General features: G+C 41.1%; 1 protein-coding gene and 1 long non-coding RNA gene across 7 annotated transcripts in view; one reads left to right on the top strand and one right to left on the bottom strand.

The window, feature by feature from the left end:
* TENM3 (teneurin transmembrane protein 3) overlaps positions 1 to 17,143 on the top strand; it is a 323,322-nt gene extending 306,179 nt beyond the window's left edge. For all 6 annotated transcript variants that reach the window (XM_037399302.1, XM_037399311.1, XM_037399292.1 and 3 more), the window contains 6 exons: positions 214 to 389; positions 1,095 to 1,330; positions 6,253 to 6,549; positions 7,758 to 9,369; positions 12,095 to 12,225; positions 15,538 to 17,143. In XM_037399302.1, the coding sequence (XP_037255199.1) occupies positions 214 to 389; positions 1,095 to 1,330; positions 6,253 to 6,549; positions 7,758 to 9,369; positions 12,095 to 12,225; positions 15,538 to 16,293 (3,208 nt within the window). In that variant the 3' untranslated portion in view covers positions 16,294 to 17,143. The remainder of the gene's footprint in view (positions 1 to 213; positions 390 to 1,094; positions 1,331 to 6,252; positions 6,550 to 7,757; positions 9,370 to 12,094; positions 12,226 to 15,537) is intronic.
* Positions 1 to 20,155, bottom strand: part of LOC119153205 — a 36,044-nt gene extending 15,889 nt beyond the window's left edge. Inside the window, exons 1-3 of the long non-coding RNA XR_005106087.1 lie at positions 20,069 to 20,155; positions 9,144 to 9,268; positions 4,886 to 5,054 (exon numbers count right to left, since the gene is read on the bottom strand). This is a non-coding gene — a long non-coding RNA (uncharacterized LOC119153205). The remainder of the gene's footprint in view (positions 1 to 4,885; positions 5,055 to 9,143; positions 9,269 to 20,068) is intronic.
* Between the last annotated feature and the right edge of the window lie 4,033 nt (positions 20,156 to 24,188).

Below are 24,188 nucleotides of genomic sequence, written 5' to 3'. Positions count from 1 at the left end.
CTACTTCAAAGCACGTTTGAAGTCTTTGCTCTGCCTATCCCATGCACAAAAAAGCAAACGTGCCTTAACAATATGAGTAGCTGGCATTTGTGTTCATTTGACTTGTAAATGAAAACAATTTGTTCCTGCTATGTATCATTTCTGGACACTTCTTTTTTTTCTTTTTTCTTTTTTTTTTTCCTTTGGGTTTTTTTTTTCTTTTCCTTTTTTTAGCTACGATAGTGAGGGCCGTCTAACAAACGTTACATTCCCAACTGGAGTTGTCACTAACCTTCATGGGGAAATGGAAGGGGCCATTACAGTGGACATTCAGTCATCCAGCAGAGAGGAAGATGTCAGCATCACTTCCAACTTATCATCAATTGATTCTTTCTATACCATGGTTCAAGGTACTGTAAACAAAAGATTTCTCAGCAGATACTGACCTGAAAACTGTTTTCTTATGGTACAGGCAGCTCCAATCGGATGCATTAGAGGGAAACTTTAGAGGCATAGCATTTGGAGGAAGGAGCGATACCTCCATGGTTTTATACATATATAGAAAGAACTGTTCGGGGAAGAAGTTGCAATGAAAGTAGAATTAATATTTTCTAACCAAATAGCTTTTGTAAAATGCTACGGAAAGCAGTCAGAATATCTGCTTGGTATTAAAAGGGAATCTTGGACAGGAGAGCAAAACGGATTGAAAGGGAAATAGGTACAGAAATAGCATGAAGTGAGATAGTAGCTTTAAAATAGCATGTGACGTCCCAGCAGCCACATCCTTGCAGAAGTCAGTAGTCATGGTATGCTTAGGATTAGGCCAAAAATGCCTAGTAAAAGAGGAGAACACATGTTTTGTGCCAGTCCAAAGAATATAGTCTGAGGGTGGGATTTTTTTAAGTGTTTAAGCAACTTTCAAGATGGGTCCCAAAGGCATTTGTGGTCCCATGTGATACAGACATTCTTACCAGCCTCACCCTGGATGTTTATTACCATCGGGTCAATTACATGGAGTTAAGATGTTACATACACGTATTGCATGAAGGGTGTGGGACAAGGGCAGACTCTTAACCCATGTCGGTAATCCGTGTTTCTCTTCTTTGCTTTCTCAGATCAGTTAAGAAATAGCTACCAGATCGGTTACGATGGCTCACTGAGGATCCTGTACGCCAGCGGCCTGGACTCACACTACCAGACAGAGCCACACGTGCTGGCTGGCACTGCCAACCCAACAGTGGCCAAGAGGAACATGACCCTCCCAGGCGAGAACGGGCAGAACCTGGTGGAGTGGCGATTCCGGAAAGAGCAAGCCCAGGGAAAAGTCAACGTGTTTGGCCGAAAGCTTCGGGTAAGCACACGAGCATGTGTGGCACCTACTGCATTTTCATTAAGTGAAAGGAAATGTTAAATAGATTCCTATAGGTACTGCCATCCAACAACCACAGAATATTTACCATAGACAAGCTTACTGTAGAGCTGGAAGTAACTGCTTTTATTACATCATTTATTGGCTGGTTTTCTTTATTAACTGCTCTTTTCTGCGGACTCTAAACTGTTGTGGTTAGCCTGGAATTCATTGGAATGAACCAGGATAAAAGAATAATTTTCTGCTCTCCTTTACTGGTTTTGTTTCTGGTACTGAATTCACATGCCTGATTTTGAATCTTGTTTTAAATTATTCTACCATAAGTTAGCACAGTCCTAGGATTTTCTTTCATTTTTATTTTAAATATAAATTGAACTAATACTTATTTATGGTAGAAAGGGTTTAACTGTGTGTGCATGTGTATAGCATATTCCTCTAACATATGTCTTTACCATTTTGTTGGCATTTCTTCTTCCTATACAGTCAGTGAAATGTAAGTAGGAAGCAAACTATGATTTATGACAGCCATTTGGTAAAGACAACATAAATTAAGCATTTAAAATTGGGTTGCCAGGAGACCATTTCAAGACCACATCAGAGGTCTGACTTACTATTAGAACTGAATTCAGTTCTTTAAGTAAGGCCTAGACAGGATATCAAATGCAGGTAAGTAATTTCAGACCACTTAACTTCTAAGAGGTAACATGCCATTTTAAATCTTAAATTTTTTTATATCTTCCTTTGGGATGAGAAAGGAGGGAATGCTGTCACGCACCTTATATTCCTCTCTACCACTTGCTCTGCAAGGAGGATGGATTTTTTCCAGGAAGGAGGAATGATTATGCACAGCAGCTGCTGCTTAAGAACAACACGCTTGCACCTAGCTATGGCAGCTGTCTTACATGGATTAGGAAAGAAAGCTATGCTTCTGGAGCTCTTCCTTGCGGTTCTGGTTCCTAGACGTGTCATTACATAGAACAGTGGGATAACACACCTGCCAGTTCATTTGTGAAAGAAGCCCAACAGAAAATAAAATAACCGTACCATGGGGTTTGGGTTTGGCAGTGAAACAAAGCCCCATGAGTTCAGTTCTCAAAAGCGAAGCAAAATTTTGCCATTCAGGTGCAGAGGGGGTAAAAGACGTCACTTTAACTTGGAAGTTTAACTTGCAATGTCACTTTAACTTGGAAGAGTTAACAGGGAAAAAGGAATAGCAGAGAAAAGGGAAAGATTTAACAAGAAGGATGGGAAAGTGACAGATTATACATTAGGGTAAAATAGTAATTAAACGTGTATATACAAATGGGAGAAGTAGGTGGAAAATACGGGTTACTAAGAGAAAAACGCCAAAGAAAAGTAAAATCTTGTCAGCAAGAAAAAAGGGAGGTTTCTTGAAAATTATTTACATGGGAAGATATTACAGAAATGTTGCTCGGGGGTGGGTGGGGGATGTAGGAAAGCAGAGAAAGAAAACAACAGAAAGAACAGGAATATTTGAGGGAGCTCATCATTTTCATCTACAGATATGTCAGTAACATTTGGCTGAAAAGATGACAAACGTAGACAAAAAGCAGTGACAAAATGTATTGCCAGTAAATGTACTCATATATATGACACTTTCACTGTGTTAAATATATGCGGTATATAACATTACAAAGTACACTCTTGGTTTTCTATCCTGTATTAGTTCTACCCATTACTAGTAGTCTTTATAAAGAAATTAATTAGGAATTATGTCACCCTCCTTAACAACCCTCTGTCAATCAAACTTTTGCTCAGACTTCCTTTGGAATTGTTCGGTAAGCTAGTTTTGTCCCTGGACCTGTTCATTTGGTCTGCAGGCTGGCCTTTGGCAGAGGTCCTGACAGTCCCCTACACAAAGGACCCTTACTCAGAAGGGTCCCAAAGACAGGAACTGGTATGAGCTCTGTCTCAAGGGATGCGTGCAGAGTAGACGGGTACTGTGGACAAGAGGGCTCACAGGGAGAGTTTGCTCTGCCTTCTGAAACGTGACACGCTCCAAGCTCTAAAGAGGTCCCCAGTTTTCACATTACCTCTTGAGCCTCTCTGTAAGGCACAGCAATACACCCCTACTTCTAACGGGGGAATCACAGCCAGATTTCATGCTTCTCATTGGAAATAAAACCAGGAGTCAAAGCAGAGCACGAGAGATGAACACCTGAACTACTGAAATGTAGTAGGACAGTAGGCAGGGACTGGTCAAGAAACTCAGTTTTATGTCATCGTTTCTTCATTGAAAATTTCCTGAAATACTATTCTTATCGTAATGAAACCCAGAGGTTTCACATATATTTGGCGTGTGACTGTCTTTTAGACCCAATAAAAATATTCAGGTTCTGCCGTAAAAGCATTTTGGTAGCAGAGCTGTTAAGAAACGCTTCTGTTGAAGGCAGTACTTGAGCTGACATATGTTATTCCAGCCCCGTACTGTCCAAAGAAAGAAGCTGTATCACCAAAATTTGTTGTTATTGTAATTGCTGTCTGTATTAAGAGGTTATGCAGGCATAGCCAAAAAGTCACCAAAAGCTTGCGTGTCTGAACTCAAGAACAATTGTCAGCAGAAATCTAGAAGCATGAATCTGGCTGGAGAAAGAGGCATTTCCTTCCTTTCCCCTCGTATTCTGCCCTTACACAGACCAAACAGATGTAAAGTGAGAAGGCAAGGGATGTTATTATCCTATTTAGCAGATATGGCAGCGAGACAGCCAGATTAAGTACTTTTCTGCAATTTACACCGGAAGGATGTGCTTAGCCAAGAAATTAACCACAATTGCTTGGACATCTGCCTTAACCATAAAACCACCCTTCCCTCTTTGCCAATTCAGAAAATCAGAAGTGCCCATTCTCGCTTCAGTGTCTAAGCCTGACAAATAGACAAGAAAATTAATAAAAATCGTAATTAAATGTAAAATAAGGAAGGGAAGATGGAGAGAAAAGGGGGGTGGGGGGAATCAGAGAAGCAAACAGGCAGGGAGAACGCAGAGATGAGTGCAGGCATGCGTGGGAGAGGCTGGGAAAGAAAAGCCAGAGACAAACAAGATGTAAGAGTGAATTTAGGCAAATGAGCGAATATTAGATGTTGGAAAATTTAAACAAAAACTACCTGAAAATCAGTAAGTCCAAAAAAATGACAAAAAGGAAGTGAATTGGCATACTTCATAGTACAGTTTAACCTACTTCGAGAATCAGTCTTGTAGCATTAATTTCTCAAAACATATTTAAATCACATTTGATGGCTCACTAAATAAAGTAGCTATTCTGCATCTGCTAGACTTTGTGTTCCTTACTTAGAAGACTTACGTGAGAACATTGGTTTGTTCCTGAATTGACAGTACAGATTGTTCTCAAGCCAGCGTTAAAAAGAGAAAGGTATTGTAGACAGACAGACAGGTAAAAGCAAAACTGAGCATTTGTAGGATTTTTTTTTCATATTTGCCTATGGCCCACCACCAGCACTTTAAAACCTTTTATGCCAGTAACAAAGACTCTAATTTATATGATCTTTTAGAAGCTTACCTCAGGGTGTAAGTACCAACATCCATGATGCGTGATTTTTGAACATGCAGCCTTGAAAAATGCAGAAATCCTCCAGTCATTTCTTTGGTCAGGATATCTGTTTTCTTGTTCTTTTCTGAATGTTATTTAGCCGTCTTTCTTCACCTCTTTGTAATGTATGCATCAAGTGCTTGAAAAGGAATAATAAAAAAAAAATCGTAGCTCACATAGCCTAATGTCCATTTGTCCCCTACTTCCCATATGTTAGCAAAATATGGTGTTGAAAAATCTTAGTTATCGGTGTTTCATCCCCACCTGGAATAACTTTTAAAAGACGCGGCAGATCCAGAAATGGTTTACAGATGAACAAAAAAAATCCTAGGGGTCTGTTTGGGAACACTAAAAAAAAAACCAGTTCAATGCAGAGGGGGAACAGAGAAATGCAAAGATACCAACGTGGGAAAAGAAAAACAGACATTTTCCTTTCATAAATATAAAAATGAGGGCCGAGTCAATGAAAGTGAAAGTTAGCGTATTTAGAACACTAAAAGGGGAGAGGGGTGGAAATTTCAACAGAAAAGTATTACATGGAAATCACTATCCACCAGCGTAGTTTACATATATAAATAACACAGTTTTTAACATAAAGGTATGTAGGCTAAGGCCTTGATTCCAAATCAGAATATAAACTTAAAAGCATTTGTAACTGTTTTTCAGTGGTTCAGTAGTCTTCCAGTCATTTATAGCTTTAAGTGGTCAGTTAATTAGGCGAAAGACATAATCCTCTACTAAGGATTTCAGCCTCATCAATACGTTGCAGCAGCGGTATAGTGAGTTAAACTTCCATTTGATCCAGAAGGGGAAAGCCTGTGTTCTAAAACTGTTTAAGCTTAATTTGAAGATTTAACATGCTTTTGTATTTACCATTTTGAAAAATACTTGCTGTGGAAGATTAGGATTCAGTTCTTTCTCGGCGTGATTGTTATGAATTGGACAAGCGGTTACCGGGAATACGTTTTGACAATAATTTGCTAGATATACTTTGGACTGCCTACAAAAGAAGTAGTTTGTTCACTGAAATGGCCCCATTTATTACAGAAGTTTTCAGTGCTCATCATCTTTCACTAATTTTCTTAACAGTTGACTAAGCGTTAAGAAAGAATACACTGCAACAAATTCTGGGCTATCTCTTCATATAATGAGACCTTCTAAAGTAGATGCTAATATAGTGCCTTACATTTACATCAAAAAGTTGCTAAAATAATTTACACGCACAGCAAATCAATCACTGTAAATGGTATTTAAAGAATAGCTAGCTTTTGGGAAATAATAGGTGGCTAAGGTTTGAACAGCATGATTTATTGTGTCATTTTGTTTGCTTTAAAAAGGTTAATGGCAGAAACCTCCTTTCAGTTGACTTTGATCGAACCACAAAGACAGAAAAGATCTACGATGACCACCGTAAATTCCTGCTGCGGATTGCCTACGACACGTCAGGGCACCCCACCCTGTGGCTACCGAGCAGCAAGCTGATGGCTGTCAATGTTACCTATTCATCCACAGGTCAAATAGGCAGCATACAGCGAGGGACCACTAGTGAAAAAATAGAGTACGATGGACAGGGAAGGATAGTGTCTAGAGTGTTTGCTGATGGGAAAACTTGGAGTTACACATATTTGGAAAAGGTAAAGAACACTCGGGTTTTAAAAAATGCTTGGAACGTGCTGAAGTTCTGCAGCATCTGACTGCTGCGTACAAAGCAAAAAGAGGTAGTAGAAGCACCTTTCAGTTCTTCTAAGTATCAGCATGTGATTCCTAGGGGAATGTTTTACACAATAGATACGTAATCACGCTGTAGCTAATTGCTAGGAATTGATGTGGTTTTAAATTATTTAGGCCACCAGCTAACAAGAAGCATCAGTATTTACCTTTTATCTTAACACTTAAATTAAGGTACAGGGAATAGATCGCTGCAGTATAATTCAGTTGAAAATAATTTGTTTGTAGTCTTCACTGTTGGTTTTTTTTTTCACTACCAAGAAAAGCTCTTGTTTCTAAATAGAGCTGTCAATTTGTACTTGCTATATGTTGTAGCAGCAAAATAAATGATAGTCAAAAGATTAGGAATCTTCATTATATGTAACGATTGCTGAATGATAGCTCTCCCTCTAGAAATACTTGTGAAAATCCCCCTTGTGAGATCTCATGCCTGCTATGCAAAAAGAGAATCCATTTCTTTCTGGGGTTTAAATATATTTCTGTCGAAGCTGTTGCTCAGCAAATACCGTTTACTAGTCACCGCAGACATAAGTCAATCAAGACCTATGATACATAATAGCCATGCATCAGAAAAATGTCAGTATAATTCCCAGTAGCTCCTTTTGATATAAATAAACAATTCGTTTGCCTATGTCTTAAAAGCTTACAGAACAAGAACACGGTATTCAGGGATCTCAGGCTATTCAAATTCTTCAACATCATCTCTAATTGTAGGGAAGAAATTGTATCTCCCATATGTTGTTCTCCTCGTGAGTTAATGGCTCTAAGACAGTTTTACTTCTTCCCATATTAAACATGACTTATCTGAATCCATTGACAATCTGCTGTTTAGCTGTGAATGCTTGATAAAAGAGTGATACAGTCATAACAAGTAGCAAATTATGAATGTGGAACTACTAATTACAAAAGCCCTTACAATTAAGCATCCAAGTAAATTAGGCAGGGAGATGTTAACAACATGTAAGGTCAAGGATAACTCAATTAAAGAAGAGATAATTTTCTCAAGCGGGAATGTCACATTTTTGTGAAGAAATAGTATCGGTATATGGGGGTGGGGGGGAAGGGGGGTACTCCACCATTTGTCACATGGTAAAAATCTGTTCTTAATTTTCAGTCAATGGTTCTTCTGCTTCATAGCCAACGGCAGTATATCTTCGAATATGATTTGTTGGATCGGCTTTCTGCTGTCACCATGCCCAGTGTTGCTCGTCATACCATGCAGACTATCCGCTCCATTGGTTATTACCGGAATATATACAACCCCCCAGAAAGCAATGCTTCTGTCATAATGGACTACAATGAAGAAGGGCAGCTCCTCCAAACTGCCTTCCTGGGGACAAGCCGAAGAGTTTTATTCAAGTACAGACGGCAGACCAAGCTCTCAGAAATTTTATATGATAGTACAAGAGTTAGTTTTACTTACGATGAGACAGCAGGAGTCCTGAAAACAGTAAACCTCCAAAGCGATGGTTTTATCTGCACCATTAGATACAGGCAAATTGGCCCACTGATTGACAGACAGATTTTCCGTTTTAGCGAAGACGGAATGGTAAATGCCCGATTTGACTACAGCTATGACAATAGCTTCAGAGTGACTAGCATGCAAGGTGTCATCAATGAAACCCCACTGCCTATTGATCTCTACCAGTTTGATGATATCTCTGGCAAAGTTGAACAATTTGGAAAATTTGGAGTTATATATTATGATATTAACCAGATCATTTCAACAGCTGTAATGACCTACACAAAACACTTTGATGCACATGGCCGCATCAAGGAGATTCAGTATGAGATATTTCGGTCATTAATGTATTGGATTACAATTCAGTATGATAACATGGGACGAGTGACAAAAAGAGAAATTAAGATAGGCCCGTTTGCCAACACCACGAAATACGCTTATGAATATGATGTAGACGGTCAGCTCCAGACAGTTTATCTGAATGAAAAAATAATGTGGCGATACAACTATGACCTGAACGGCAACCTCCACTTGCTCAACCCCAGTAGCAGCGCCCGTCTGACACCACTTCGCTATGACCTGAGAGACAGAATAACTCGACTAGGTGATGTTCAGTACCGATTAGATGAAGATGGATTTCTGCGTCAGAGGGGTACTGAAATCTTTGAATACAGTTCAAAGGGCCTTCTTACACGAGTTTATAGCAAAGGCAGTGGGTGGACAGTGATTTACCGTTACGATGGACTTGGACGACGAGTTTCCAGTAAAACTAGCCTTGGACAGCATCTCCAGTTTTTTTATGCAGACCTTACTTACCCAACCAGGATAACTCACGTGTATAACCACTCAAGTTCTGAAATCACATCTCTTTACTATGATCTGCAAGGACACCTTTTTGCCATGGAAATTAGCAGTGGAGATGAGTTCTACATTGCATCAGACAATACAGGGACACCACTGGCTGTTTTCAGTAGCAATGGTCTCATGCTTAAACAAATCCAGTACACTGCTTATGGAGAGATCTATTTTGACTCTAACCTTGACTTCCAGCTGGTAATCGGATTCCACGGAGGCTTGTATGACCCACTGACCAAGCTAGTCCACTTTGGAGAAAGAGATTATGACATACTGGCAGGCCGGTGGACAACACCCGATATTGAAATCTGGAAGAGAATTGGGAAGGATCCAGCTCCTTTTAATTTGTACATGTTTAGAAATAACAACCCAGCCAGTAAAATACATGATGTGAAGGATTATATCACAGGTAAAAGGTTACTTAATTTCAAGTCTGTCTCCCACTTGCTCAGAATCTTACCTGTCTGTGTTCTCATAGTCTGGAATCTGACTGGGTTACAGGCTGAGGATTCTGCCTGGGGAAGGTCAGTAAAGAAATTCTCAGGGAAGGTATATGTTAAGAAAAGTAGTCGGCGCTTAGAAACAGATCAACAAAGTGATTTTAGCTTGGAGGTGCTGGACTAAAGACATCCAATTTTGACTGCAATTCACAGTTCTGGTGAAATTGCTAAATATGTCCTATTTGGAAAAGTTCTTTATGAGGAAACATTAAGCAGTTAACAACGAGAATAATTACAGCAAACTTGCCTATCAGGAATAGTGAAATAGCACATGGGAGATCTTGAAAATATCTCATCTAGCTTTAGATAGTGATTTAGGTACTTGTATAATAATTTAAGGTCCACAGGCCATTATGAGCTTTCAAGTTTAGGTAACTAAACCTAAACCCTTGTGCCCTACTTTTTCCTTATGGTGCTTTAATATTAGACTGTTGCCCCAAAAAGATAAATCGGAGCATCTCAGTACACAGAGGGGCTGGGTTTTCCAAAGTACGGTTTGGAGTCCCAGCGGAATACATCTCTTCCTCTCCCATTAACGGAACTGTAACGCAGTGTGCCTCAGCTAGAGAGAGCTCAGTGCTTTGGGAGAGGAAAGAGGAACCCTAGGTTGCCTTCCAGTACTGTTATGCGTTAGCCAGTGCTCTTGCAGTGAAAAAAAAAAGTAAGACTCCTTGAGCAAGTGTAAGAGTAAGAACCCCTCAAGTCCGTTCACGAGAATCTCCTTACATGTGGATTAAAGTCAGGCTTCTTCACGGCTCTGGGCTACTGAGCAGTAAAAAGTGCATATTGATGGACCAAAAAGACCACAAACAAGAAGAAAAGAGACTGTAAGGTAGCAAGGGCACGAGGGGTCTTTCTGTGACCCGTTAATGAACACAGCAGAAAATATCCACTGGAAGTTGGTTGGTATTTGCCAAGGTAGGTTTTTGCAAGGCTACTAATGTAAATTGGCTAAGAAAGAGAAGTCCAGTAAGCTCCAGGGCCAGCACAAATTAACGAGCACACAGCCAGGAGCGGTATAGAAAAAGGAGCGTGCGTTTTTCTTTTGGCAACAAAGAGCTGCTAATGCGCCACTCCCTGTATATCTGAGTTCCTAGGGAAGCTATATGCTTTTTGTGGGTCTAGAGTTAGTGATGTGTAGTGTTTTCCATTATTCTACATACAAAAAAATCTGATTGCACATTGCCAGAAGTTTCTGAAAAATGCAGGGCTCAGATCCATTTGAATGTTCCTATTTTAATAGATGTAAATAATCTGAAGTATTTTACACAGAGAGTGCCAGACTACAGAAGGGGCTCAGCCCCACTCACAAGTTGTGATATTACGACTCTGAAAAGTATCCTGGGAATCAACTGGGTTTGCATTAATTTAACAAACAGCAGCTATTAACGGGGTTGCTAACGGACTGCCTGGGACCAAGGATAACAACAGACCTTTGAGTCTGTCCTCTTTTAGCAGCAGGTGCTGTAGGGGATGCACTTGCAATCAGATTCTTTGTGGCATTGAAAATTATGCACTTAAGTTTAAAAATTGCCCTCAAAATACAGTTTTAGTTCTTTACTTAACATCTTTGAGGTATGAAATACATAGACACACACTGTTTATATGAGGTTATCATTACAATTAGTAAGTTGGCTGACTGACAGTTTTAGCTGCAGAGCCTTCATGAGGCGTATCCGGAAAGGTTAGAAATTATTTTAAGGTAAATATTTTTTATCCTTTAACGGAAAATTTGGTTTCTTGGTCCACGTTTTGGGGGTTTTCTTAAATGAAAACTACTAGACTTGGTAAGGAGTAGTCTACTAACTTCTGCTAAGCTTAGTATTTGTGAAAGCTAGGGTAAAAAAAAACAAAAAACAAGGCAGAGCACCCATTCTTGCCCAACAATTCTTGACTAATTGATTGTTGGCATCCCTAATTTATTTATTTTTAACAGAACATTAAATGTATCATAAATAATGTTACCTAACGCCAGTTTAGTATTCATGTCTGCTTACTGATGCAACTGTAATACATTTCATTAGCTTTTAATTTCATCGGTCCAACTTCATCTTGAAGAGGGGGAGATTTCCCTTGAATCAGCATAAAATGTCTACCAAATCATTTAAAAGGTAATTGAGCGTACAGGCATTATTTCAGTGGTAGTCTGGAGACATTACAATAACACATATGTAACAAAAGGATAGGATGTGCTCTGCTGTACTTTTTCTTTTTTTGCTTTGTTTTAAAGTATGAAGGTGTGACATAAAGCGTGTCCAGCCTGACCATGAAATCCCAGTTAGTTTAGGCTATATTAGAAGGAAGTCTCACTTTAATTGTGCTCCTGCAGTTGTTCTGGAAGTCACTGAGGCCTTCAGGATTGCTGAAACCTTCAGTGCCTTTCAAACGAGCATAGTGGAACAGAAGTTGTCTTTTAAGTTTAGACCTTCAGGTTTTCTGTATAGGGTTTCTGTTCTAGCTGTAGCACAACACTATAATCCACACATATCAAAATGAAAACTGTTGAATAACTTTCATGTTACAGAAGGCAATCAACTGTGCCAAAAGCTATTCCATGTAAAAATGGCAATATATGCAAAATCTAGAACAATTCTCAATTTTTTCTCTTTTTTTTAAAAAATTATTCTCTTTCAGATGTTAACAGCTGGCTGGTGACATTCGGCTTCCATCTGCACAATGCCATTCCTGGTTTCCCTGTTCCAAAATTTGATTTAACAGAACCTTCTTACGAACTTGTGAAGAGCCAGCAATGGGAGGACATACCAGTAAGAAACAAAACTAAACATACAAATGGAACAAGACAGAATGTTCCTTTCTATTCATATCGTATTAGGCATGGATAATCCGGACAGGGTTACTTGCTAAATTAAATCTGAACAGTGCTTTTTAAGCCTCTAATTTTTATCTTCTTTCAAAAGCATTGAAGAAATTACAGATGGTGTTTTTCCTTAGATATTTGCTAAGTTAGGTACCATTTTAAACAAGCTTTTGTTTGCTTTCAGCAATAAAAATACAGAAAGACAATAATCAATAAAAAGAGGTTTAGGACCCTTGAAAGATGTCTTAAGTTTTGTAGCAGAAACTACAGAGATTAGATTTGTACTAATACTCTGCCTGAAGGCAAAAACTGAACACTGCAGTAAAAAATAGACTGTGAAATAAACAGAGGAACAGGTGATATAAATTATGCATACTGGGCACCACTACAATTTTATTTCTCTTTAATATTAACCATGTTTTATATGTAAAGATGAAATATTGAAAATGAAATTACCTGAGGTAAAACCCATTACATTACATAAAGCCAAAACTCCAGGTGCTTATGAAGTTCTTTGGGAGGAAAAAAAATGAAATTCAGTCCTGAAAACCTGCTACGTTTTTAAATTATGAAAGAAATAAATGTGGAAGTTAAAATTCCAGATCTGCTATTTAAGAAAATTATAACTTACTCAAAGGTCAAAGACCTATGCCCTCAAAAATCCTACAGTTCTCAGTTAAGAAGGAAGTGTTAAGAGACAGTAAAACAGGTAATCCCATTCTAAGCAGTCAAAACCAGATCTCTTTTTACAAGAATCGTGATAGAGAGCTTTACAAGATAAAAGAGGATATGATCTTGAAGAATCTTACAACTTAATTTAGACAAAAAGGTGGTCCAGCAGAAGGAAGCATATGGAAGTTGATTTTGCATGCATGAAGTGACCCACTGTATAAATTTTTTTAATAGCCAGGGATTAAGTAATGGGGAAAGACCTTAGAGCACAGCATGAGAATAGTGTCTGCTGTGAGCAGGAGAAGCAGTGAAGGAGGAGCACTGCAAGTACTCCAGGCAAGGTGGTTGTATCAGGAGATGAGAGACCTGTCATCAGGCACGGCTGGGAAGAACTGTCAGAGGTTATTTAGATCTCAAAGACTAAAAAACGCAATTATCCACAAACACCAGCAAAGGTGCACCAGGAAGAGAACCAGTCTGGTCAAAGAGATGAGAGCAGACAGCTAGTTGTCAAAAATCTTCAGGAAAGAGCTCATCAACGTGAGGAGTGCCAGGGGCATGTGACATGACAGCGAGAAAGAGAGAAGTGGGAGGAAAACAAGGATTCAGAATTCTCAGGTAGGAAAAAGCTGTGACCATGATATTGACTGTTGAACAAGCAAATGCAACCAGGAGGCAGAAGTAAACACACAGACCACTTAGTATCTTGAAACATTCTGGAGTGAGCGAGCTTTACCGAGCTCTACCGAGCTCTGAGGATACATGTTAAAAATAAACAAACTTTGTCATTATGAACTTGCTGTAGCATCTCACTGCTCTCATTGATGAGCGTGCTGTCTAGAATATATTTTGTGCTCAATAGCTTTCATGCAGGATTTACAACAGCTGAAATCCATACTTGTTAGCAAGTGCAGACAGGAATCTGCCACATTCAAAAAGAGATGAGAGTCCAAGTCAATTCATAATTCCCTCAGGAACTGTCCCCTCCAGAAAGCTGCCCTCATGGCAGAGCAGAGAAGCCTTTGCGAACCTTCTGCCAGGCTTTGATTAGCAGCAAGGCTGAATTAAGTTTGGAGGGGTCTGTTAATGACTCCTGCTTGGTCTCCCACCCAGAAATTTGGGAAAACTAAACAGGCTTTTGCCTCATTTGTCAGCAATAAATCAAATGGTATTTTAGTGAAGGGAGAAAGGGTCAGTTGGAGGATAAACCGGATCATCTACAGAAACTAAGTATTCCTTCTCAAAAGCGCAGCCAAAGCTATTTAAATCTTTCTCTCATTTCCCGCTGAGACCACTGCTAGGGCAGCTGTCTGCTCCCCACCTCCGTCCATACTAGCTCATTCACATCTTGTAGCTGTTAAGTCAGGGTTAGACAGGTAAGATGTGCCTGCTCTGCACAGTTGTCTCATCCCAACCACATCTGGCCCCCGTAATGTGAGGTGCCCCACTGTCTAGCTGTGCGAGCTAACCATTCCTGCTAGCCATTCTGGCTCTCCTAGCTGGTCTGGCTAACCACAGCGGTTAGGCTGGCAGTTCCCATTCCCCAGCTTCCCTCTCTCCTTACCAAAAGTGCATCTGGCATATAGCTCTTAATAGTCAAACTTCAACAGATTCTCCTATTCTGCACCTCACAATTGCAACTCTTATTTCCTCCCGTTCATAGCACCTACCTTTTCAACAAGCACACCCCAGATACAGCGAAACGCAGAATACCAAGCGAGCGTGTTTTATACTTGCCCGTTGGTTCTTTTCCTTCATTGTCCCTCTTTGCTAGTTGTCAACAAAGCACTCCGTGTATTCAGGATTGCACCCACCTGAAGTTCTGGGGGGCGAAGCTGCTCATCTCTCTTAGGCAGCATGCTGATACTTGGAGTGAAATGGAAGCTCACGCAACTGAATTGGCTGCAGCCTTTTCACATATCCCCTTTTATCAGTTTCTGCAAGTATTTGCAAGAAAGGGCATCAGTCCCCAGTATTCCACCTTACTGCTCTGTACCATTTGCTTCTTTCTCCTTTACTGTAAAGACTATCATTACAGTTTGATTCCCCTCTTTCTTTTAGCAGCTCGAGGGGTTATGAGAGCCTCCCTGCAGTTTGGTCTCATACTGCAGCTACCTGAGAGACTCCCATCTCCTGACTCAGTGTAAAGAACGGCTTGTTTCTGTTCTAAAGCGCAGCTTTGCAACCTGCAAAAATCTCAATGTTGATGGACTTCTGGTAGACAGGAATCATAGTTGAACAAGCTCAGAGGGTGAGAGGACACCGTAGTACGATAGCTCTTACCCATACTAAGTATTAGTATTGCAAAGGTCTGTGCCGTGCAGCCCAGCAAGCAGCCTGTGAATTTAAACTTTAGTTTTGTGCAGGTTCTTGGGGAACCAAAGAGTAAAAACACTGAACACTAGCAAACAAAATAGTCTTGTAACTCAGCAGAACAAGCAGCGTGTAGATTTAATTAACTCCTTGGCACTGTCAGTTGTGGCATATCCTGTTGTCGTCCACAGGCAGCGCATCAAGCAAGCCAGGCTCTTTGGCATCTAGAGGGCTACAGATGGCTGGTAAAACTTGTGTCTGTTCTTGTTTACAGCCAATTTCTGGAGTGCAACAACAAGTGGCAAGACAAGCAAAGGCTTTTCTTTCCCTGGGAAAGATGGCAGAAGTGCAGGTCAGCAGACGGAAATCCAGTGGAGAGAAGTCATGGCTGTGGTTTGCTACGGTGAAGTCTCTGATTGGGAAGGGGGTGATGCTCGCTGTCAATCAAGGTAGAGTGCAAACTAACGTGCTCAACATTGCAAACGAGGACTGCATAAAAGTGGCAGCTGTTCTGAACAACGCCTACTACCTAGAAAACTTGCATTTCACTGTTGAGGGAAAGGACACGCACTATTTTATCAAGACCACCTCCCCCGAGAGTGACCTTGGGACGCTGAGGCTGACAAGTGGGCGGAAGGCCCTGGAGAACGGCATCAACGTCACTGTTTCCCAGTCTACCACTGTGGTAAACGGCAGGACTCGTAGGTTTGCCGATGTTGAAATGCAATACGGTGCTTTAGCACTTCACGTCCGCTATGGCATGACACTTGATGAGGAAAAGGCCCGAATACTGGAGCAAGCCAGGCAAAGAGCTCTTTCCAGTGCCTGGGCCAGAGAACAACAGAGAGTAAGAGATGGAGAGGAAGGCGCCAGGTTGTGGACAGAAGGAGAAAAGAGGCAGTTGCTAAGTGCTGGAAAGGTACAAGGATACGATGGGTACTATGTACTCTCTGTGGAGCAATATCCAGAATTAGCAGACAGCGCTAACAACATACAGTTCCTCAGACAAAGTGAGATAGGAAAGAGGTAACACACTGGCTTAGCTCAGGCTGCCAAAGAGACTGTGTACCAGTGTCTTCTAAAAAGGAGACCAAACTGTTTTGCTGCATTACTACTTGAGCCTAAGCTTACATCTTTGCTCAGATTTTTTCTGTGGCACAATCTGAACAGACTCTGTAACGAAAAGAGCGCCTTCCAGAAGAATGATACTGCTTATGACAAAACTTTTTTTTTTTTTTCTCAATGACCTTAAAGGTGATCTGCTTTAAAGAATATGTTTACATATGCATATCGCTGCACTCAAGTTGGACTGAAAAGTATTAAAAAGAAGAAAAAAAGAAAAAAAGGCCTACAGATTTTGCAACAGGCTGGCTGTTCCTTTGAGGCACTGTATTTAATTAAGATACAGACCCATACAGTGTTTCCAAATAAATATTACTGAATTGTTGACCTTTGCTTACGAGAAGTAGTCTCTCTCTTTCTCTTTCTCTTTTTCTCTCTTTCTCACTGCATAGGATGTGGTATATATCTGTTAATTTTAAAACGTGGGGCAAAAATTACTGTTTATAGAGAACCCAACTGCTTTAAACTGTGCTGCTTTCTAAAAGGACATTGGCACAAGTGACTTATGCTACCATGGGAATTTAATAATGGATTTTACAATGCTAACATGGTTTGCCTTGGGGGGAAAATGGCAAGTAGAATCCTTGTTGCAGATAAGCAAAGGAAACCCTGATTTTTTTGTAAATTATGTGAGACAAGTTGTTTATGGATTTTTATATGAATTACAATTTACTGTACATCAAATATTAGTCTCAGAGGAGTTAATTTATGTAAAGTGTTTAAAAAAGTTTATACTTAAAAATAAAACGATAAAAACATGTGCTGTGTGTGATTTTTTTAAAGAAAAAGGAATTGCACCTTTTATGTTATAGCTGTACAGTATAAAGGATTATATTGTAGAGATATAACAGTGATGACTAATGTCCAAAAGTGTTAATATTTTTGTATTAGGTTTAAAGCTGTGCATCTATCACTCTGCTGATAGGATGGGACACTCCAAAGTGGCTGGCTGAATCAGACCACAGCTCCCTCCCCTCCCCTCCTGTTCCTCTCCTGTCACCCAGGCCAGTGCCACTTCATCAGTCATTGTTAGAAGGCACAGTAACCAAATAAGTCTTGTTTATTATGATGGAAGACTTTAATAGGTTGGGTTTTCCTTGTCTTTTTCCAGCCCTAACGTAATAAATGGACATTTATTCATACCAACTGGGGTTTCTGTTGGTTTTTTAGAAGCTTTGTTTCACAATGGAGAGAATAGTGTCTCAGGTGCTTGGCAAATTGTATGTAGAAGAAGAAGAAGAAATGATGTAGTTCATCCAGTTATGTCAACTTTGTCTTATGTATAATACAGCTCTTTTAGATGTTAATAACTCCAGATAGAAGAAGTGTACCTCTGACCTGATGCTACAGAATTGCTCTTTAGGCAGGCAGGCTGTTCGGTAGGTTCATCTCCTGGCCTTCGGCTGGCAGATCAAATCCCATTACTGTGAACACTGAGCCTGGGGATGGAGAGGAAGGTCCAATTCTAGTGCCTAGTCTGCATCTCCACACCACTGCATAGATTTGGCATGCTCGGCTCCAAGGCCCAGTTCACGTGCTGCAGGACAGAACTGAAGCTTGCAGCTGGTTCCTCGTAGGAAGCCTGTGGTGGCATCTATGGCATCTGTTCTACATCTTGGCTGAAACCATTCTTAGAGCTTTACTCTCATGAGCACTAAATTCAGCCACAAAAATAAATATTTTTAAGATGAGACAAAATTGGGGTTTTTTTGATGTTCATTGAAATATACACAGTATTTCTATCCATGTATTATAATGACAAAACATAGTAAGTGAACGTGTCTTAACTATGAATGGTTCAAGTGGATGTAATAAAAATAGTTTTCTAACTGCTTTGTATTCCGAGAGTCTATGGTATTACATACTCTAAATTGCACATTAGGATTGTTTGATAAACAGATTTGAATTTCTCCCAGCCAAGTTGCTACCGAATCTACAGTATCAGTGCTATTACTGTATGTGTGTATTTGGTAGAGCATACAGAACTAATTACACATATAATGAATGCTAGTCATCTATTAGAATGAAAGCACAGATTAGTTGTTAGTACTTTTACCCTTGAAGTCTTGAGGGCCCTAAATTTAGAGAGGACGATATGTCAGACCCCAGAGGCGTGTCATTGATCTACGTATTCTTTTTAAAGATGTAAAATGCTAGGTGTTCGCAGTTCTGTTGGGTGGCTCTTCCACAGCACTGTATTTAGCATGCTGTAAGTGCTCTCTGTTGAAATAGGCTCATATTCTAAATTATGTCAAATGTTTCTGTTCTGTTTGAATATGAAAAGCTTGTATAACATGTCAACAATGAAATATATCTTCTACTTGACGCGTACCAGTTCCTTCTCCTTTGTTCTGGCACCAATAAACAACAAATTATAGTATCTGTTGGTGATCATTTTAGATAAAGTCAAATCAAGCCAATTAGTGGCCTTGTTAGTAGGTATAATGAGCCTATTTCTTGCTAAAAAAGACTTTTGATCTGGACATGCTCCTGCAGGAAATAGCGACCTTGGGGAATATATAAACAAAAGATCTTTTTAAAGAAAAAATATGCATAATTAAAAGAAGCATATTACAGAAAAAGAAAGGAGATTCTAAGTATTTTAGGCAATGCCAGTCAAAATGCTATCCTGATATTTTGAGATGTATATTTCGTCTGATTTGTATTGTTCTTTTAATTTGCCTTCTTAACTTTATATGTGTCCTGAATTTTCCACAAATTGATAACTATAGATTGCATCTGGGCTTTCCAATAAAAGCCGACCCAATGTGTGTGTGTGTGTGTGTGTTTATATTTGTTTTTTAAATCTGTATGTCACATATTGCATCTGTGCTATTGCTTTTCTCGTTGTATCAGAAAAAGCCAACTGATCCATTTGCACCGGTATCGATTCATTTGCTTCACAGTTGGCAGTATCTTTTTGACTCTGTCCAATGGCCTTGTCTGCTAACTCAGCAAAGTGAATTAGTCCACGGGATCTCTCAGGTGGCCTGCTTTAGAGAAAACGTTAAATACACCTCACAAAGCCAAATCTTTTATAGATAAGGGAAACCTAAAGAACCAAAAAAAAAAAAAAAAAAAAAAAATCACTTGGAACCGTTCTCTCTCATGTCCTCCTGAGTAAAAATACAACAAAAACTATCTGATTATAAATAAATAGGTTGGCACTAGTGGTTACAAACATACACAGAAGAGATCCTTCAATCTGCATTTAGAACCACTCTGCAGAAACTGCTGACTTCAGCACTGCTATATGTCAAGAGACCGCTTTGATTTTAGTTGGAACAGGCAGACTTCACCACACATACTTTGTAGTGACAACCTCCAGTTGATAACATGTTGATCCAGCACGAATCAGGTCACTCTGCTTAGCTAACTGTGGCCTAATTTTGTTATTTAAAAAAAAAAAAAAAAAAGTAAGAGAGCTTTATATGTTCACACTCAGGAGGTGAGAGATTTGCATTTGACAAGGGGGAAAAAAATGCCAGTTACCACTGCCACTCTTCAGAGGCACTTTTAAAGTGATGGCTGAAAGGCTGTAAACCAAAAAAAGACTGCATAAAATAACAGTTTAAAACGATTGTCTACAAGAGAATAGGCTGCAGTCGCAGAGTCTGAGATGACAAAATGTTCAAATTCTGTTTTCAGAAGAAAAAAGAAAAACCTTCTAAAAGCGTTAATACCTTAGTTGACTGCTAACTCCAGAATGGCAAGCTACAGCTATACATATGGCCAGCTTGAGAACCTTTAAGAAAAAGAGGAAGAAGCTAGCGTGTAATTCTTTGGGGATGTGAAATGCAAAGCAAAGACACTTACTAGAAACAGCTTCTAAGCAGCTTATTAGAAGCTGCTTATTTGACACCTATTAGAAGCTGCCAGGGTTAAAAATAAGCCAAAGCAGAGAGCATCACACAGCATAAACTGAACAGCACAGGCACAGGGAAATCACCCCGAACTGCAAAGCCACATCCAAATCAACCAGACTGATCAGCTTCTCATCTACAGCCAATTAGTGCTAAGGATTAAACATGCAATGCTTATAAAATTAAATTGATCTTTGACTGCACGCACAAGTTGCTGGGGCTCAATGATCCAAAAAAAAAGCCAAAATGAAAACCAGTTAATTGATGGGTAGGTGCCAGTTTTTTTCCCCCCCTGGGAAAAAAAGGAGCACATGGTATATAGCGACCACGCTGACAGACAGCGCTTAAGACTCATTTTTTTTTCCTCTGAAGTTTCTAGCTTTGTGGCAGAGTGACCATAAGAGGCAAATTCAGCTGTGTGAATGCCTAGGCTGCACCTATAATAAAGGTCAAAACACTAATAATAGGCAAAGCCCCACTCCTCCCCCCAGGCCCACCTTCCCACAGGAGCAGCATAAACAAGGATGCCAGCGCTTGCTTAAGTGCACCACCACAACCTGAAAAAACCTGCAGCTGTGTGTTCATTCACCCCAGACACCTGAGTATTCATTGCAAATCACTGAAAATGCCTTGGGCCTTTCAGGGTGAAAAGATGGTGGAAAGGTTTGTTTCTCATGCCACCTCCTAATCGCAAGACAGAATATGGCTCTTGCAGTTGGCACTGTAAGGGGGACAGAGGAACAAGGACATGCTGCGTGAAGCTCAGGCACGGTCTGCCCTGCTTCAAGTAACCAGATGTGCTGGGGGTGGTGGAGAGGGAGAAGGAAAGGGAGGTGGCCTGTCATTAGGTGGTCTAAAATGCAACAGTGAAAGTGAAGTCACACAGTACCACACACAGACTGGCATGAGAATGATCTCAACTGCACTATTCTTTGTACACATGCCTTAAAAACAAATTTAGAAAAAAAAAAAAACAACATCCTGACCCAATTTCTAGTGTCACAAATGCACGCAATCTGAGCTGTGCAAGGACGACATAAAATTCATCCCTAAATAAAGGTAAATATCCTAAATATCAGTCCTCACTTCTAAACAAAGCAAGCCAAACAGCAACACTGTCTCTTTCACAGAGTCTTATGTGCAACTTGGAAGGCAAAGAACAAGCATAACATGGCAGCTCATTAGAGTGTCATGTTTTCACAGAATCTACTTTATTGCCTTCAGTTGTTCTGCAGGTAAACTCTCTTGCTGTTAATTACTATAAGTTCCTAAGTAAACTGAGTAAACCTTTTAATTTACTAGGTTTAAATTCTGTCATTGAGGAATATGAATTTCTAGAGATGCATGCTTTTTTTTTTTTTCGTACTATAAGTCAAAGCTCATAGTAACATAATTATGCGGCTTAGACTTAATGGTTCCCACAAAGCTGTCTTAATAAAGCCTTTTGGGATTTAGGAGGAAAGGAGAAAATTCAGAAATGAAGAACAAGCCTGGAAGGCGACAACATGTTTCAACAGGCTCTAGTTACTCAATCACACTTAAGCTGTCTGAGACAGCAGGGCAAGTGCCGTGCATTACAGAGGCACACAGGAAACTGTTATCCCAACACAATAAAGTATTTCCACATTCCAAGCCCGGGAATAATTTTAAAACTGAAATTACAGGAATGGCTATCTAATGAACCAATTAAGCTTACATCAATTAAAAAAAAACAACAACAACCAACAGTATGGGGAAAGCTAGTGGAGGAATCAGTTAAGAATTCAAATCTGAGAGTAACTATAGGCACATGATGCTGTAGGAAAGTCCATCCAGTGTTTGCTGATGAGAACTACTGGGGGGAAAAAAATGGACTGGGCAAGCTGGGGGCTGCACAAGACCATAATACTAGGACCAGGTGCTAATCACCATTTTCCACAATGATGAGGAAGCCCATATCAAAAAAAAAAAAAAAAAAAAGAAAAATAGATTAGTGACAACAACATCTGCAGATGACAAAAATTAATAGAGTGGCAAATAATGGCTAGGTCAGAGCAGTCATACAGAACAATATGGATCACTCGCTGAAGTGAGCCCATTCAAATAAAATGCATTTTAACACAGGCAACTCCAGAAGTAAAATATCTCAGAATAAGAAATGCAAATCCTGCTATGAAAGGTATGTAGCTGCCTACAAGAAAGCAACGACTGGAAAGAATGAGGAGCACATAATAGATAAATAACTCATTGTGAGATTCCAGTACAACAGCCGTGGCAATGAAGAGCTCATAGGAGCGGAGAAGCTTAATGAGATTACTGGCCTTGTTAAACAAGGGAAATGGGAAGGCAATGTTATTTCTGCATATGGCACCAGTAACACTACCCTTGCACGCAGCCCTGGTGCATGCATCGTGAAGATGCTCACGAAACCCTGAAGAGAGCACAGCAGGACAATCACACGTGAATCTGAGGCTTGGCAAAAAAAAAAAATCTTGGAGACAGAGATTTAAACAGCACACCTTAAAAAAAAAAAAAAAAAAAAAAAGGCAAGAAAAGATGCTGTGATAATAGATCTCAAGTGCCTTTACAGAAAAAGCCACAACACTACTAAAAAACACACTGTAGTAAAAAAACCACTGGAGTGAAGTGCTTCTAAAGGGGAGGGGGCAGTGGGTGGGAATGCAACTCTGGGTAAATTCACATTAGGAACTGGGTAGTAAAAAAACCCAAAACCACCACACCACAAACAACAAACAAAAAGACCAATGAGGCAAGCTCTGCTTGACTGCTAGAACAAGCTACAGGAGAAGCAAGTTTCCAGAAGCTTTTGGCAAAATAGGCAGCTATTGGAATGACGGGCCATGGATGCTGGTGATGGGAGGTCAACCCAGACCACCCCACCACCCATTTAGCCACACAGGAGCCACCAACGTGAAACCTTTGTGACTCTGGGAAATGCCAGCCCAGAGGGTTTGGGCTTGTCCTCCCCTTATCCCCTGCCCTTCTCCAACCCTGAAATATCCAAATTCCTGTGACAGAGACTGAAGGTCACTCTGAAAGCCCCGAGTTTTTAAACGGACAGCACAAGGCGGAGGCATTTTAAAAACATCCCTTGGTTTCCACAGCAGTGATGCACTGTTCTATTACTTTTTATAGCAGCTGACTACTAAAACTAACTGAAGTAAATCTCCCGGCTCTCTATTATTTTCACGAGTGTGGCAAGAGCCAACATGCCGGCATGTTTTATGTCTCCAAGGCATCCAGAGACAAGTGTTCAGGTAAAAAAAAAAAAAAGCAAAGCCTTGCCTGCGCCAGCCGTGGCTGCACTCGCCCCGAGGTCACCGGCTCCCCCTGCCCAGGTGCCGCCAGCCCCGGTGAGGCGGGTCGGCCCCGGCCCCCTCAGCCCGCCGGGCCGGGCCCTGCCGCCACCCGGGGGACACCTGGGCTGCGAGGGTCGCCACGTTGCCGCCCCGCCTCACGCCGGGCAAGGCCATTCCTCCCTCCCAGGTCCTGCCCCACCTCGCAGCGAAGCTCAGGCTTTAGAGAAGACGTTAAGGGTCGCTGCCAGCCTCGAGCGTGCCGCGGCCCGCCCGCGCACGGCGGCCCCACACCGCGCCCCGGCCGGGACGGACACCGTCTCCCGTAACCACCTGACGCCGCGCCCTCAGCGAGCAGGGCCGCAGCCCGGCCGAGCCCCCCGACAGCGGCGGCCCGGCCTCGGGCGAGGGACCGGGGCCGCTCACCTCGCCCCGCCGGCGCCCGCCGCCCCTTCCTCCCTCACGCCGGGACGCGGCTGCGGCGCGCGCGCGCCCCCTGGCGGGAAGGGGCGGGGCGGCACCAACCGGCCCCGGCGCGCGGGGGCCTTGGCCGCCATCTTAGCGGCTCGGCGCGGCCCCGGGCGGGCACCCAGCGGCCGAACAAAGCCAAGCAACTGCGGCCTTCGGTGCGAGGCCCGGGCTGA

Source organism: Falco rusticolus, chromosome 1, assembly GCF_015220075.1.
Source record: "Falco rusticolus isolate bFalRus1 chromosome 1, bFalRus1.pri, whole genome shotgun sequence".
NCBI classification, from domain to species: Eukaryota; Metazoa; Chordata; class Aves; order Falconiformes; family Falconidae; genus Falco; species Falco rusticolus.
The sequence above is the reverse complement of the archived record's forward strand: the minus strand, read 5'-3'. Positions and strand labels throughout refer to the sequence as shown.